Genomic DNA, 17,100 nt, shown 5'->3' with positions numbered 1-17,100 from the left:
GTGTGGGAGTGTAGGCAGGGCTGTGTCAGTGGTAGGACTGGCTTATGCAGATCAAAGTGTTTGGGAAATTATGATGTGAATTGGGCTGCCAGCATGTGTTACCTGCTGGCAGTGAGTTCACAGCCTCTCTTCTGTGGGTGGATTTTTATATTACATATTGAGGTGAGCCTGAAGGTCATGACAGACTGAGGTCTGTTTTTATTGAAGTTGTACAGAAGCAGGTAATTGGCATCTCTGCCCTAGGAGCTTATGATCTCAAAGACAGGGTGAAGCAGATTATTTTGAACTGTTGGCTAATATTTACTTAATGGCCTTAATCTGATGGAAGACAAGAAAACCCCTGTTTATCTGATGTGAAGGGTTTCATTGCAGGAAACTTCGAAAGCAAGCGTCAAAGGAAGCCCACTAAAAAGCTCTTGGAATCCAATGACTTGGACACTGCCTTTATGCCAAAGAAGGAGGAATGGACTCCCCAAAAGAAGGTATTTCCCTTCCAGCTCTTTTGAAAACTGGATAGAAAGCAGGCCCAGACAGCAGATCCTGCTAAACAAGACACAATGCAATGGGATGTGGTTTTTTTGTTGGCTGCAGCCCAGGAGCAAAGGTCCACCCTTCCCAAAGGTGCTGGTTGCTGTGTTATGATGAAATAATCCACTGTCCCCCAGCCCTCTCCACTTGTAATGGGGATTGAGTAGTTTTGGTTTGAAATCTCATTTTAAAAATTGATTTATATGGAAAAGGAGTCTTCTGGATGCTAGCTGGAAAGGTATGAGCAGAAATATTCTGCACAGTGGCTTTCTGTCATGTTGCAATGTAGCTTGAACTTGAACCCAAGGCTTTGTCCTTTTCTATCAGATTTCCTCTGAGCAGTGTTTTCTTTGTTACCTTCCCAAGTGAGCTGGTGAATGCATGTAAGTGCAGAGCTTGAAGCAGGATGGAGGCTTGAGGTGAATGATATGTAGGATACCTTGTTTGGTTCAGATTTTTAAAGAAAATGCTGCTCTTCTCCACTGAATACTCAAAATTCAGTGACATGGTTTGGAAAAATGCAAATAGTATTTATTTCAGATCATGGACCTGCACAGAACTTGTTTCTGCTGTTCCTGAAGTTGACTAATAAGACTTCTTTCCTTTTTCTTTCACTGTGAGGTACAGTCTTAATGCAGTTATCTCCATTGCAGTAATGTACAGGCCAGTGTTTTTTGGTCTTAAGGTCTGTAAAAGTGTAAAGTCAGAAGAGAATATCTTTTTCCCAGCATCTTGCAGAGTATTAGCAGCCTTTTTGGGAGAGGACAGGAGGCAGTGAATAGTGCTGATGAGCAGAAGACACATCAGATTCCACATTCCTCCCTTCACAGAGACAGACTTTAACATGTGTGATTTATCACACACACAAACCAAATATTTTCTTGTAAAATTTCTGATGAATTAATGATCTGGATGGTAAATTAGGTATTGCAGTCATTCCAAAAGGTTTCACAGCTGAGGAGTGTGTGCCTCTTCATCTGGTGACTTGACTCTCTCTCTCCTGTGTTTGTAGGGTACTGGCCCTTCAGAGAGTGACAGCTCTGAGCTCTACTCACCAGCTCACTTCCAGGACGTGGGAGAAGGTAAGTGAAGGCAGGGATAGCAAGGCAGACTGTTGGCATATTGGGATCAGTGCCTGTGGAACTGTGTGTAAGTGCTTGATGCTCTGGGTTCAGCAGCCCAGCACAAGTTGCTTAAACCAGTATGAGTTGGTGTTTGTGTGGTGGCTGCAGGGCAGAGGGCTGAGTGCCTGGAGGATGGTATTGCCCCAGCCCTTGGGCCCTCTAAAAATACAGGACCCAGCCTGAAGCTCAGGCTGCAGAACTTACCGGTGTCACCTGCAGCAAGGGAATTCTTTCTGCATTTTCCTTGAATGGTTTTTCTGTTGCAGCTTCTGAAAAGCTCTTGGAGAAGCAGCGGAAGCGGAAGAGGCAGCGCCACACCTCTGCTGCAGTCCATTCCAAGAAGGAGAAGAATGAGGAGGGGCTGGGGGAGACCCCACACTCTGAGGTACTGTTGGATCTTCATCCTGTTTGCTGCTCCCCAGGGTACTTGGCAGAGCCTAAGCCAGAGGCATCTTTGGGCCTGTCATTTGAGAATTTGTCCCATTGATGCAGCTGCATGAGCTGGGGTTAGGCTGAAGATACTGCCTTGATCTAGTTGCTGTTTTATAATGATGCTTAACTCAGGCTCTGTTTTCAAGCTGCTACTCAGCTAATTCTCTGTGAGAGAGGCTGTTCTGAATTCATGGAACCAGGTTTTACCTGGCATCTTGCTTTGCACCTCAGAAAATCAAACTGCTGTAAAAGGTCTCTGGGGGTGGAACTCCTGCCCTTTTACAAACCAGTTTGAAGCACAAGCACTAGACTGGACTTCAGCCCCTTCTGCTTGCACTTGAACACCAGGATGAGCCAAGAACCCCATTGGAGGGGGTGGGGGGGACTGTCTGTGACTGCTCACAAGAGCCTCTGATTGCGTTCTGCCATTCAGCAGAAAGGGATAACCGGGGCAATTCCCTCTGCTACATATTAGCAGATCAGTGTACAAATATCTCTGACAAGCACATTTTGCCTTTTAGGAATGAGCCAGTTATCAGCAAGTGTAGGGGAAGCAAGACTTCCTGGGAGAGGCAGGACACCTCTGGGCCTCTCGCCATCGCCTCTCACTTCCAGTGGCCCAGGTTCAGCAGCAGGCAGGATAGTCAGTATGTATTTCAGGAGCCAATTATAGATCAATATTGTTATATTTGTTGTTGTAACCACAGTTTACAGGAGAACACAAACCTCACACCACTTTAAACAGTTCCAGCCGTCCTGTTGCATTTTGGAAAGGGCATTTGTGATAAAGTTGATAAATTGGGGTAATACCCTTGGTACATGTAAGCTTTCCTGTGCTGGTGTTGGTGTTCTTTTTGAAGTGTGCACAGCTGGACTGATGTTTTAAAGCAGCCTGTACAAATACCTTTGCCAGTGCTGGGCAGGGGCAGTTAACATTGTCTGCTCTACCCCCTAAGAGACAGCAAATTCTCTGTGAAAAGAGAGGCAGCTCAGAGCAGCAAAGATCTAGGCCATGGCTCTGAATCCTGTACTCACTACTCACTGCACAGGAAACCCAGTCTTAACTGCCTCTAGATATAGACATTTGTATTGAGTATCAGAAGGCAGGTATGGTGTAAACTATGCCAAAAAAAAGAGTCAATGCTTGGCATCTTTGCCAGCCTTCCTTATTATGTAATTGTGTCTCTTTAGCTGCTGTGGTGGGTGTTCATCCCCTGGCTTAGGTGAGTATTGGGATGCTGTGGGGATGCAGTTGTGCTTTCATGTGGAATTCAAACCATGCTGCTCCCTCAGTGGCTGCACACACTGGGCAAGGAACTCCACTTTGCTAGAAAAAATACATGGTTTGATGATACAGCCCAGTGAAGCCTTCCAAGGGAAAGAGGGCAGAGGAAAGCTTGTCAGCCTGGGCTGAGCTAAGCAGTTTTCTCTGACCTTGCCAGTCTGTGGAGCCAGGAGTGCAAATTTACAACATCAGGGCAGTAGGAGACTGACAGAATGGGATGGAAAATGCTGTTGAAATGCTTGTCAAGGTTGTGAGCCAAGGTCAGGCTGTGCCAAAGAACAGGTCAGGCTTTGGGATTGTGCCAGACACAGCAGCAGGGATGGGTCTGGAAGAAGACCTGGGATGAGCCTTTCTTTCTGCAGGAGGTATGGAGTGTTGCAGTGCTTGTGCTGGGCAGAGGAAGGAGGGGAAGCAATGGCAGATCCTTGAGTGGCAATGCCTTTTTCCATGTTCACAAAGGATGGGCCTTGCTCATCCTGTCTAGCTCTGCCATCCCTTCCCTGGGCAGTTCTGGGAGCAGTGTTAGAATAATGCTGTATTCTCTAAGGTGTGTTGGACTGGCAGTAGCCTGTAGTTGGGACTTTGCTTTTTTTCTTTTTTTTTTCCTCTCAATAAAGTCAGTTTATACCATTCATCTTTGTAATGTGTACTTCAATATACCCTCACTGCATCTGTGCATCATTGCTCCACAGAAGGCACATGGCTTTAAAGTGTCCCCAAATAAACTCATACTGCTCCATTCAGGGAATAGGGGAAAAACCAACAGTTCAGGCAAAGAAAGCATCATTATCTGAGCATAATACTAGCTCCAGGTTCTTCCAGCTTTAAACTTTAGAAGATTTTTATGTCCTTTGTCCTTTTTTTGCCCAGATTCAGAATGTGTTCAAAAGGCATTCAATTCAGCTTACAAGCTTTAGTAGCACCACAGCTCAGACTTTCCCATACAGAGAGTGGTGCAAAGCTCCCTCTCGTGATTGTTAGCTGGACAGGCTTGCATCAAGCAAGGCTGGAGGTGTGGGAGTGATGGCTGCTGCTTCTGCCAGCACTTTGAATTCTCACAAGGTCTCTCAGGTGTGCTATTTGTGCCTGGGTGTACAGTGGCTGCAGCTTGCTGACCCAGGGAGGAGCTGGCAGCTGTGCACTGAGATCACTCAGCTACCTGCAGTGAGCTGCCTTATTTAAAAGTGGCAGAGTCCTTAAAATGTTCTGCCTCAAAGCACGGAGCTAAAGGCATCATTTTAGTGCAGAATTAATGTTCTTAAATTGTCCCTGCTCTGGAGTGGCAGCTGGGGCTGCTGAGGCCACTGAAGTGTTCCCTAGAGCTCCTAAGCTGGCAGGATAATATTTCCAAGCTCTTAGTTGCCTGTCCTGACAAAATCTGTGGCACTGCTGCAGGGTGTAGCTGCAGGACAGCCGTATTTTGTGCTAGAAACAAATGTCTCTAGGACACCTGCTATTCTTCCCTGTTACCAGTACCTGGGCAGGTCCCCTGAACACTGGGAAGCCTTGTGGCAGGATCCTTGACTTGGCCTGTGAGTGTGTGGTTGGACCTTTATCGTTTGAAAGCCGTTCTCCCCCCAGGATGGTTTTTACCAGTGGGTGTTATGGGCAGTGCTGTACACTCATACAGAGCAGTGGGAGACTGCACTCCTCAGTCAGGATGGGCTGTGAATGCCCTGCTGTGCTGCTCCTTTTGGGACTGGCTGATCTCATACCAACACAGGCCTCGAGTACCTTTGTGTCTCTATTTTACATGGGTTAGAACAAGCTGAGATGAGTGTGGAGGAAAAATGTAGTTCATTTAGTGTGTGATAGGTGCTATGAAGATTGAGGTTTTTCATTTGTGTTTCTAGTGCAAGTAGATACTGGGGTGCTTCTGACTTTTTCTACCTGATTTGTTTCCATTCACGGCTCACTCCTTGCTCAGAGAGGGGTTATGCACAGAACGATAATTGTGTTGAGTGTGTATTTTTAATCATTTAGTAAACTAAAAGCTCTTTCCTTTCCTTTCCTGTAAATCTTTTGGAGGAACTGCAATGGGGGATGTTCTCTCCAGGCTGGGTAACACCTGCCAAACCCATTAAGTGCTCAGACTGAATTTGTAGTTTCCAAGTCAGAATAGGTGCTACTGACAATCCTAATTCTAGTTTTCTGTTTAAAGGGGGAGACTTCGGTTCATGGGACTGCAGCAAGCCCCAAAGAGGGTCATGAGGAGGGGTCAGAGAATGACCATGGAGTGCCTTCGTCCAAAAAGATACAGGGGGAGCGTGGAGGAGGAGCAGCTCTCAAGGAGAATGTGTGTCAGGTAATGTTCTTGAAGAAATCTCTTCGAAACTATCCCACTGTAAAGTGTTTTTGTGTAAGTTCTGGGATACCTTGGTGCCCTAGGTAAGCCCAAGTAACCTCCAAGTGCTTATTGTAGAATTAACCATTTTTTGTGCTCTGTATCAAGCATTACTCCTGCAATAGCCTTTCTTCCTCTTAAAGTTCACAGAGGTTAGGGAGAAGTGACCAGCATAAGATACATTTTACCCACTCTAGGGTATCAGGGAGTTGAATGGTAAACAACAGTGGTTATACACAAACTGCCAGAATTAACAGACACAAGGAAAATGTAGCATTTTTCCCCGGGGGGGTGTCTCTGCTGGCTGTTCTGGCCAGCACGGGGGTTGCTGCGTTGTGGGATGCTGCTGGGAGGAAAATTGCTGAGCTGATACTGTGTTTCTCTCCCACAGATCTGTGAGAAGCCAGGGGAGCTGTTGCTGTGTGAGGCGCAGTGCTGTGGTGCTTTCCACCTGCAGTGCCTTGGGCTCTCCGAGATGCCAAAGGGCAAATTCATCTGCAATGAGTGTTCCACAGGTAGGGCAGAACTGTGGGCCTACCTGGTGCTGCCTTGGCTGGAGTGATGTGCCTGCTCTAGGGCTGCTGAGTAGCTCTCAGTCCTCACATTATTGGTTTGATGTCTGATAATGACTTTCTAATTAATCACGGGGTGATTTGGGTTGGAAGGGACCTTACAGATCATTAAATTCCACCCCCCTGCCATGGGCAGGGGCACCTTCCACTAGAACAGGTTACTCCAAGCCCTGTCCAACCCGGGCTTGAACACTTCCAGAAAAGAGGCATCCACAGCTTCTCTGGGCAACCTGTGCTAGGGCCTCACCACCCTCATTTTTTCCCCAATGTTTAATCTACTCTTTGTTGATTTGAAGCCACTAATAATGACTTCAAATATTTACCAGCCTTACTGTTGATTCAGACTTGGTGTACAAAGTGAATGTCCATGATCTGCTGGGAAAGAGATAAATTCTTACCTGGCACTCTGGAAAGGGGTCTGGTGGGGAGGAGATCCCTTTTTTTCAGGCTGGAAAGGAGGAAATCTCAAAGTAGGGTTAATGATTTTTAAAAAAAAAAATCTTTTGTCCCTGCCCTGAAGTCCCAGCTATAATAATATTTATTTTGATGTGGAGTTCTACTGCAGCTTCAGGCCAAAGCAGCCTGGTGCAGAGAGCTGTGCTCTGGGATGGGTGCAGCAGGCTGGGAGGTTGTTCTGTGCTGTTAGGCAGCCTGGTGACAGCATCAGGCCCTCCTTTAGCCCTCCTGTGTGACCAGTGCCTTGCTCTTTCTGCAGGGGTCCACACCTGCTTTGTGTGCAAGAGCTGCGGGGAGGATGTGAAGCGGTGCTTGCTGCCCCTCTGTGGGAAGTATTACCACGAGGCCTGCATCCAGAAATACCCGCCCACAGTCATGCAGAACAAGGGCTTCCGCTGCTCCCTGCACATCTGCATGACCTGCCATGCTGCTAACCCAGCAAACATCTCTGCCTCTAAAGGTACCCAGTCCTCCAGGGTGGTCTGGGGGGTGCAGTCACCCGGTTTTCCTTTGTTTCATGTCCACCTGGTTCACCAGTTCTTTGCAGTCTTGCCTTTGTGTCCTTGCCACAGCGCTGGCTGTGTTTGCTGAGGAGTAGCTGCTCCCAGGGGAGTGGAAGGGGTGGTGTCAGAGTGTGAGGCTCAGCAGCACTCCCCATGGTCGGCCATGGCAGCTGGAATGTTCTCAGGCTGTCCCCAGGCTGGGATTCCTGCACGCCCAGCCTTGCCTCAGGCCTCAGTGGGTTTCTGAGTAAATCTCTGGAGCTGTACAGACACGCTTGTGTTTCTCCCACCTGCTCCTCACTGTGCCAGTGCTGCAGATGGTGCCTTGCTTAGCAGCACGGGCTGTCAACACAGCAGCATCAAGAGCAGCACAGGGCAAACTATGATATTGTTCTACTAATCCATTTTTTTCTATGTAAACTCTCATCTTGTAGTGGAGACACCCTTGGGCTAAGCTTCCTAAGCAAACATTTGTTTGAGCTGTTTGCAGCAATACCTTGACCTTTATCTCACATGATCAAACTTAAAACTTTTGTGATTGCTGTGTATGTTTGCTTCTAAGGCTGCCTTTCTTTAATCCTTGGTGTCTTAAGATGGGTGACAATAAGATTAGCTCTATTTTTATCCTCAGAGTCTGTGTCAAAGTTGGCTTTTTTGCCCCCATTTATCAGTATTTGGTGTAGAAAACAACACCAAGGCCAAAACAACACCACAGCCAGCCACTTCCCCACTGAACGTTTGTTGACTGGCTGCTGCTTCTCAATGGTCACATTTACCCCTCATCTCCCACCTTTTCTTCCTGTTTATAGTCTGCTGTGAGGAACTGAAAAGTGAGCTCAAAAACCTCACATAAACTAGGTCTGTAGGGAAGTCTGAATTGCCTGGAAGTTCTGGAATTTCAGGGTAAAATCTGATAAACAAGAGGCAAGTGCTTGTGTTTTCAGAAGCTACATGGATTGATTTCATTATGTGCAGCTAAGCACTTGGAACACCCCGTCTGTAATTACTGTCGGAGCTGATTTAGTAATTATTTGTGTATGATAGGAAGCAGTCCCAGTCTGTGAACTCTTGAACTGTTTCTGCACAGCATGCAGGATATTTTTCACTTCTAAATAATGCAATTTTATCTATGGTATAGGTATTCCAGATTTTATAATTTTATATATATATTTAGTTACATTAAATAACTTAATAGAAATCCAGTGAGTATATCATGGGTGATCTATAAAAATGAAAGGTCAGCTTCCTTCTCCAGAGGTCATTTGGAGCTTAGCTATGAGTAGAGTCTAGTTTGAGCAGGAAGGAGGGGTGTTCCTGCAGGGGCTGACTGTGTGGCTGCCGTGCCAGGTCGCCTGATGCGCTGCGTGCGGTGTCCGGTCGCGTATCACTCCAACGACTTCTGCCTGGCCGCCGGCTCCGTGGTCCTGGCCTCCAACAGCATCATCTGCCCCAACCACTTCACCGCCCGCCGGGGCTGCCGCAACCACGAGCACGTCAACGTCAGCTGGTGCTTTGTCTGCTCGGAAGGTGAGCTCCCCTGGCCCCAGGGAATGCCGTGCCCAGAGTTCATTGCAAAGGGCAGAAGCTTTTCCCATCCTGAATGTCCCAATGGGAACTGCAGAGAGCAGACTGCCTCTCTGGCTTTCCATATTTAAGTCCAGCTTCAAACTACCAAAAAAAAAATCAATTTTTTTTTTTTTGATTTCTGGATTCTTAGAAGGTTCTTTTTTTACCGTGAATAAGGCCCAACTTTTGAAAAGAGCTTGCACTAGACCATCATTCCATTTTTCTAGGTCTGTCTGGAAATGAGGAGTGCAGGGCTTCTGCACAGTGACTGATAAATTTCTCCTCTTTCTCTTTGCAGGGGGCAGCCTTTTATGCTGCGAGTCGTGCCCGGCTGCGTTTCACCGTGAGTGTCTAAACATTGAGATGCCAGAGGGAAGCTGGTATTGTAATGATTGCAAGGCAGGCAAAAAGCCACACTACAAAGAAGTAGTCTGGGTGAAAGTTGGGCGCTACAGGTAGGTGAAGATAGAACAGACTTGTCCCCATTCCTCCTTCATGCAGTGCTCATGGTGGTGGAGGTGAGGCGCTGCTCCTCTCTGCAGGGTTCATTGCAGCAGGCCTCTGCATTTTTTTGCATGCACATTGCTCATAAAATGTGAGCTTTCCTCCTCCAGTAGCCTCTTTTCTCCCCACCAGCCTTGCTGGTAAGCCCTCACACACTTTTTCCCATGCCTTCATGCAGTAACATACTTTTGAGGTGTCTGGAAATGGGGAAGCCAGAGGTTTCATCTGCCCTTTCCTGTGTTGCAGGTGGTGGCCAGCTGAGATTTGCCATCCTAGGACAATTCCTGTCAACATCCAGAAAATGAAACATGACATTGGTGAATTCCCTGTGCTGTTCTTTGGCTCCAAGGACTACCTGTGGACCCACCAGGCTCGTGTGTTCCCTTACATGGAAGGTGATGTCAGCAGCAAAGACAAGATGGGAAAAGGTGTCGATGGCATTTACAAAAAAGGTAACTTGCCTTCATCCAGGGAAGTACATGGTCTTACCTTCTTCATTCCTCTTTGGAAAAGTGCCATTCATGTAACAGAGAAAAATGTCTTCTTATAACTGAAGTGAAATTAAATGTGTAGAGTGAGCTGCTGCTTATGTAATATCCAGCATGCTCAGAGTGTTTGTTTTACTCCCAGAGAGGAAGAAGTGTGTGCAGATCTCAAGTCTTTGTCCAGCTCTGACATAGCATCTCAAAATTCAAGTGAGCTTGTGCTGGGTCAGCTTCCCTCTGTGCAATACAGTCATTATCTTGATATAAACATGCACTTGAAAGTTGTGGATGTAACTGTCTGGCATTTCTGCCCAAGAGGGCAGGAAAAGATAGCCAACAGATGGGATGCTTCATCACCCATGAGCAGGCCCTTGACTGTAATTTCTGCACTTCCCTGCTGCATTGGCCTTTTCTTCACCCTTCTCTGTTGAACCTTGTGAACATTGGGTGGACAGTGGCTGCCCTGCTCTGTGTGAGCAGGGGGAGTTCCTCATAACAGAGCCTGTTCTCTCACTTAGCTCTTCAGGAAGCTGCTGTAAGATTTGAAGAATTGAAAGCACAGAAAGAACTGAGACAACTTCAGGAAGACAAAAAGAATGACAAGAAACCTCCTCCCTACAAACACATCAAGGTGAGGGGAGGTGGTGGGGGGCAGGTGCGGAAGAGAAGCCTTTAGCTCTTGGTGCAGGTGATTTACAGGTATACACAAACATTTCTGATGTTTGGATGTCTCCCTGTTCTTGAAGGTTCCTTTGATCCTCTTTCCATCCTCAGCAAGCTGGGCTGCAGTAACAGAGGTGCTCTGGTTTGCTGGAACAGATCTGATCATGTCTGTGCTGTCTGTGTCAGTTGTGTGGTCTGAAGGAAGTGTTTCTGTACCTTGAGAACTCAGGGGAGAGGGCTGGCAATTGTGATCAAATTCTCCATGCTGCTGATGGCAAGGTGGACAAACCAGGACAGGAGGTGGTCATGGTGCAGTGCAGCAGGGCTGTGTGGAGGGTGTGGTAACACACAGTATCTTCTATCATCTACTATTGTTTTATATCTCTTTCTGTATCAGCTGGTGACTGAACAGAAATACTGAAACAGGTGTACAGGCTGCAGTATCAGCCCTTTTCCTCAGTTTTGGAGATCTATTCACGTTAAGGGCTGTTAAATATTATCGTTATTATAGAGTTAGAATTGGAGCAGCACTAGCTACAGGATGGAGGTGACTTGAGAAGAGAGCTGAGGCCAAGCATGTGCCTGTGTCTGAGAAGTGGATCCCAACTGACCAGAAACCCATTGACTCAGGGCTGTGTTCTTTTTTTACTGCTTCTGTCTGCTCCTTCCCTTTTTATGTGGCAAAATATGAAAGCTTAACTGATTTCTGGCACTTTTTGTATCTAGCTAGGACTCTTAGGCAGGCAGGTATATCCTGCATGAGTTACTCTGTGGTGTGAAGAGCACAACTGAATGCTGTGGCAGCAGTATGGGCCTGGCAGCTTCAGTGAAGGAAGTAGTTTCTCATTATAGCTATTTTTAGGACTCTCTGGCCACAACATGAAGGAACTTTGGAAGCAGTTTAGAGCCTTTGAAATACCCTTTTATATAAATAATGACGGTTGTGGTCATTAGTCATGGCAGCTCTTCTGAGGTCTGGGTGCAAGCTGTTTGTCTCTCTGAAAGCAAAGCAGTTTGCAGGAGCAGATGGTGAACTGGAGAGGGCTTCAGGATGGAATGGCTGAAGCTGTTTGTGTCCACTCCTTCTAAGGAGATCTGCATTTCGAGTCCATCCCAAGGAGCATCCACATGAGAGGCTGCTGCAAAATGTACTTGGGATCCTTCATGACATCAGGCTTGTGATGAGTCCAAGCACTGCCCTGTTTTGGTTTTTTCCCAGCAGTGTCTCAGAGAATAGGGCAGGTGTGTGCTGGGCATATGTGGTGTGCAGTGGCAGTGCTAGAGCTGTACCAGTAGAGGATTGACCAAATCCTGTGAGTCTTGCCACTCTTAATGAGTCTGGGTAAGAGATGGGAAGCAGCAGAGGAGAGCCTGAGTGACAAGGAAGGCTGGAGGTGGGGTGCAGTTCTAGGAGGAAGGTGGGGGAGACTGTGTTGAAGTGATTAATGAAGGGTTTTTGCAGAGTTTGTGTTTAAACAAAGGGAGATCAGGACTGGGCCAGCCTCAGACAGGCTGTTAGTGTGGAAACTCTGGGGGTGGGACTAGGTAGCTTATATGGGGGCTGGAATAGTTTTGCTAAAATCCCTTCCTTTCATGTTCTGGGAGAGGAAAGTGAGACAATGGTTCACCCAGGGAAAGAGCAACAAGGAGCTTTTCTTCAGTGTCTCTCTCCAAAGTCTTGACTCTCTGTTGCCTGCTTTTCAGCGTTTGCTGCCTTTAACCAAACCCCAAGGACCCAGCTCATGCCACAGACATGCCAGTCGCGTCTCCACCTGGTGCTGCACTCTGCTTCCTCCTGGAGCGGTTTTTAGAGAGCTCCTTGCCTTAACTCTGAGCTCCTCTTTGGGCCTTCCAACTCCGGCCTTGTCTGGTTTGGCTTCCATTTCCATCTGCAGGACAGTTGGGTAGGGAGGTAACTGCATGGTAGGCCTTCTGTCACAGGTGTGACAGCTGAGAGCACAAACCAGCTTGAAGGTAACATTGAAAAAGCAGGGCAGTAAGGGAAAGCTGAGGAAAAGCACCTGACACTCAGACTCTAAAAGGTGCAGCTTGATGCACAAAGTGCTTTGGTGCTGGTCACAGGGATGCTGTGTGCCCAGCAGGAGCCCTGGGCTGGATGTGGGCTCAGTGATGATTGGAGGGGCACGCTTGGCAGCCTCTCACCTCTCCAGGGTCACAGAATACACACTGCACACTGCACCAGGTGATGCTAACGGGGAACCTGCATCCTCCTGAGCTCTTTTCTCTAACCTCTGCCTCTCGAAATAGCCTTCCCAGGAGTACAGCTGTGCCTGTACTTGTGTCCTCCTGCCCCTCGCTGTCACTTTGTCACTGCAGCTCGTAGGCAAGGGTGGAGTACAGAAGTGCCTGTCAGGGTAACCTGTAGCTCCCAAGGGCTCATTTCCCTCGTGTGCATTGAAGGTGAACCGGCCCGTGGGGAAGGTGCAGATCTTCACTGCGGACCTGTCCGAGATCCCGCGCTGCAACTGCAAACCCACGGACGAGAACCCCTGCGGCCTGGACTCGGAGTGCATCAACCGCATGCTGCTCTACGAGTGCCACCCCCTGGTGTGCCCCGCCGGGGAGCGCTGCCAGAACCAGTGCTTCTCCAAGCGCCAGTACCCCGAGGTGCAGATCTTCCGCACGCTGGCACGGGGCTGGGGCCTGCAGGCCAAGACTGACATCAGGAAGGTACCCGCGCTCCTTCCCGTGTCGTTTTCTCTTGTTGTTTCTCTCTCGATCAGTCTGGGTTTGAAAACTCTGTTTCTTACTGTAGAATGTCATTTAGAAAAAAATTGAACTTAATCTTTGCAGTCTTGACAACAGTGTTTTGGCTCAGCTGACCGGGAAAATGATTTGCATGTCCCACAGGGTAAGAAAGGTGATTGCTTGGTCAGTCTGCTTGTAAGAACAATGGGATGATGCTTAGGATTTCCAGATGGGGAACAGTGATTATTCCTCCCCCCCATTCTTGACTAACCAGGCTTATCCAGCAGGAGAATCTTGTGTCAGAAATAGAAACCAGGGCTTGGATCTTAAAAAAGGGCAGTGTCATGGACATGGCTGTTTTTGCTGCTGAAACTGATTATCTCCACCTAAAACACTTGTATGTGTTTTTTAAATGCAAAGAGGAGCAATTCTTTGGACACACATCTGTGCTGAACGAAGAAGGAGGAATGTTAAATCCAAAAGAACCCTAAAGCTAATGAAAGATAAAGTGAAACAGGACTGTTAGCATAGTAAAAGAAGAATGTCTGAAAAGGGAGTAGTGATGACATGATAAGAGGGAGGTCTTGATAGAAGAGGCAAAATGTGAGTCTGTCCTGTTGAAAACTTTGCTGTCTGCTGTGCCCTAAGTTAAAGGATATTTCTGCCATTCCATGTGCTTGTTTCACTTTCAGCAGACAGTCTGGAAACAGAAACAATCAGTTATTTAGTGGGGGGAGCTGTTAGCCCCACTGGAGCAGAGCTGGGTTCTCTTTAATGGCTGGAGTAGAGTCTCTGCAGTACTTACTGCAAGAGAACTCCTGCTCTCACTGCAGGAGCAGGTGCTCCAGGTGCATCCTGCTGCTCCATGTGGTTGGTCCCCAAAGGGATATTGTTTTCATCTGGAATGCAATTAGGGCAGTGCTTTGAGCTTTGCAGCAAAGTGCTGTTCTTGTGGTTAACTTCTGTGCTGTCCCTGGATGCTAATTCTTTCTTTGGCACAAAGAATAACCTGATGGTCACAGTTCTTTATTTAATTTAATTTGAGTTATTTAAGCATATGAAACAGATGTATGGTTCAGAGCTCTTGGTGAAGATTATAGGCCAAACTGGCTGCAGAGCACAGGGAAAGATTTTTAGGAAGGAAACAGGAGCTGAGTTCTAGCATAAAGGTGGATGTCCTTCCATCCTGCAGATAATTTGTCTTGTCTTATCAGCTTGTTTTGTGTCTGGCAGGGTGAATTTGTTAATGAGTATGTTGGGGAGCTAATTGATGAGGAGGAGTGCCGAGCCCGAATCCGCTACGCTCAGGAGCACGACATTACCAATTTCTACATGTTGACACTGGATAAGGTATGTGCAAGGAATGTCCTGCCAGCACCCTGAACAGAAATAAAAAGATGGGAAGGAAGGCATGATGCTTCATGTAGCAAAAAGGTGCTAAGCATTGCTGATGAGCTGGTCAGCATTTCCTGTGAAATGACAAAATGAATTAATGTGTAATAGAGGAGCTTCAGGCTGGATTTCAGGGTTAGGAGGAAAGTCTGAACAGGCATTGCCTGAGTTTGTTCAGAAGAGGTGAGGACAGCTGTCTAAGGACTGCAGATCCTACTTCAGCATAAGAGGCTGAATTTGGGAACATGGGGGTCCTTCCCAGCAGCTGAACTTTGGAGAGCCCAGAACAGGGTTGGTGTGTCCCAGAAGAGGCATAAGTAAGTTATAGGCACAGCAAGACCTTCATCCAAGTTCAGACCTCAGGTCTTGCTGTTCTCAGTAGACTGATGGATTTAGTTACAGCCAAAGGGTCCCCAGTGGGTTCTGCAGGCCAGGTTGGTGCTATGAACTCCTGATTTTTAGAGTTTAAGTGATTGTGTCAGCTGCTTTCCCCACTTTGTCACTCAGCCATGGAAAGATGAGAAAGAAACCATGAAAACAGACATGGGAAAGAAACTGTAGAGTGGGGGACAGGATAACAGTGACTGCTTTGTCTTTCCCCTCATCCTGCTGCAAGTTCACACTGACCATATCTTGTTCTCCTTGTATGGCTGATGGGGCAGACCCAAGTGTTAATATTTCCTCATTGCTACAAAAGCAAATCTCAGTTGCAGCTTTCCTCTCCTCTCCAGCCCCATAACAAGCTGTGCACCAGTGTACCTCAGCTTGCACACTCTTCCTGTTTTCCTTCTATACACAGACATGTAAGAAATAGGAACTGCTGTTTTGCTTTTAAGCAGAAGTTGGGGCCTGGAACCACAAGCACTGCCTTGGAAATTGCTGAGGTGCTGTTTATCCAGCACTGATGCCACAGGGAGACTTTGTTTCCCAGAAAGCAGCAGTGGCACTGTCCTGGCTGTTTGGGAGAGTGTCTTTGTCCCTTGAAAGTCCTGTGTCTTTGAGGAGGAGGATGATGTGCAGGAGGCTGTACTGGTGTGATCTGCCAGCACTGGCCAGAGGCATCAGAGCTGGTTGATTGCAGCTGATGACAGATGATTGAAATGTGTTTTTCTGGGGTTTTTTTTGCAATTCCAGGATCGAATCATTGATGCTGGGCCAAAGGGTAACTATGCTCGGTTCATGAACCACTGCTGCCAGCCCAACTGTGAGACTCAGAAATGGTGTGTGAATGGTGACACTCGGGTCGGGCTCTTCGCACTTGTAAATATCAAAGCCGGTAAGGAACACACCGTCAATGCCTGCTGTAGCCTCGGGGGTTCTGTAAGGAAAAGGGAGGGTTTGTAGCTCGCTGGGACGGGATTTAATTTTTATTTTTATTGGGGCGTTCATGAGGCTTAACAGCAGCACTAACATAATGAAACACACACATGGTATCAGTGGAGGTTGATACAGGGCCCTGCTACAGCATCAATGCCCTTTTTAGCTGTAAAATGTGGTAGGGGAGAGGGGTTGTACTGAATTTTCAATCTACACAGATCTTTGGGAAGATTAATAGTTTGGTGTCCTTGTGTAGTGGTGGCAGTCATTTGTGACATTGTATTTTAAAAGTGCTTTTATTTTAACAGTGAAACATTCTATTCTGTAATTCATTAACAACTTGCTTGGTTTTGATCTGCTTTTGTGCCAGGGACTGAGCTGACTTTCAACTACAATCTGGAGTGTTTGGGAAATGGAAAGACCGTTTGTAAGTGTGGTGCCCCAAACTGCAGCGGCTTCCTAGGAGTAAGGCCGAAGGTATGATGCATCCTTTAAGCTTTTGTTCCTCCAAATTGCCTCTTCGCATGGATGTGTATCAGTCATTGGTTGCAAAGGTTTCTGGTTGAAGAGATCATTTAAGTGTGGCCATGGGAACAGTGCTTGAAAGGAGTTAAATATTCGAGTTTTCATTCTGAAAGCAAGTCTTAGTCTTCAGTTATCAGAGTTGCTATAAATAATGACAGGAAGCTTTATTTTACACTGAAAGAATAAAAGAAAGAGGGTGGGGTTTTTAAATTTTTTTTTTAATTCTGCTTCTTATCATGACATTTTCCATAGCACTAGAGGAGCAAAGGACAGGCATGGGAAAGACTTCATTAGATAACCAAGAAAACACAACTCAACCCATTTCCCAAAATAAAGGCTCCCAAAGTAAATTATGAGCATGCATGGAAGGCCAGCAAACACATTCCTTCACACTGAAGTTGCTTTAGAGCCAGAAGGCTGCTACCTCACCATCTATTCTGCAGTAAAGTTCTTGGTTTTATTCTGGTTTTAATGAAATGACTGATTTTTACACATGAGACAGACATAAGAAATCTGCCATATCTGTAGTTGAAAAACCACCAGCTTTTAGAACTCACTGACTTTTTGAGGGCTTCGATTTGTAACTGTAATGTTGCAGAAACAGGAATTGATTTCAATTACCTCCTTGTGTGAGCTGGTTCTCAGTGGGAAAAGGAAATAACAGGAGCAGTTGGCCGAGTTCCCAGCTGTCACCC

General features: G+C 46.9%; 1 protein-coding gene across 2 annotated transcripts in view; it reads left to right on the top strand.

Moving 5' to 3' along the window:
• Positions 1-17,100, top strand: part of NSD1 (nuclear receptor binding SET domain protein 1) — a 55,828-nt gene that overhangs the window by 28,383 nt on the left and 10,345 nt on the right. For both annotated transcript variants that reach the window (XM_054288234.1, XM_054288235.1), the window contains exons 7-20: positions 373-482; positions 1,541-1,610; positions 1,919-2,037; positions 5,531-5,674; positions 6,105-6,228; positions 7,001-7,201; positions 8,592-8,771; positions 9,109-9,265; positions 9,561-9,766; positions 10,318-10,430; positions 12,884-13,153; positions 14,405-14,521; positions 15,698-15,839; positions 16,251-16,357. In XM_054288234.1, the coding sequence (XP_054144209.1) occupies positions 373-482; positions 1,541-1,610; positions 1,919-2,037; positions 5,531-5,674; positions 6,105-6,228; positions 7,001-7,201; positions 8,592-8,771; positions 9,109-9,265; positions 9,561-9,766; positions 10,318-10,430; positions 12,884-13,153; positions 14,405-14,521; positions 15,698-15,839; positions 16,251-16,357 (2,060 nt within the window). The remainder of the gene's footprint in view (positions 1-372; positions 483-1,540; positions 1,611-1,918; positions 2,038-5,530; positions 5,675-6,104; positions 6,229-7,000; positions 7,202-8,591; positions 8,772-9,108; positions 9,266-9,560; positions 9,767-10,317; positions 10,431-12,883; positions 13,154-14,404; positions 14,522-15,697; positions 15,840-16,250; positions 16,358-17,100) is intronic.

This window comes from Melozone crissalis, unplaced genomic scaffold (genome assembly GCF_028551555.1).
Source record: "Melozone crissalis strain CALT ecotype California unplaced genomic scaffold, PUWL_Pcris_2 ptg000061l_1, whole genome shotgun sequence".
NCBI classification, from domain to species: Eukaryota; Metazoa; Chordata; class Aves; order Passeriformes; family Passerellidae; genus Melozone; species Melozone crissalis.
Note: the sequence above shows the minus strand (reverse complement) of the source record. Positions and strands in the feature narration are given on the sequence as shown.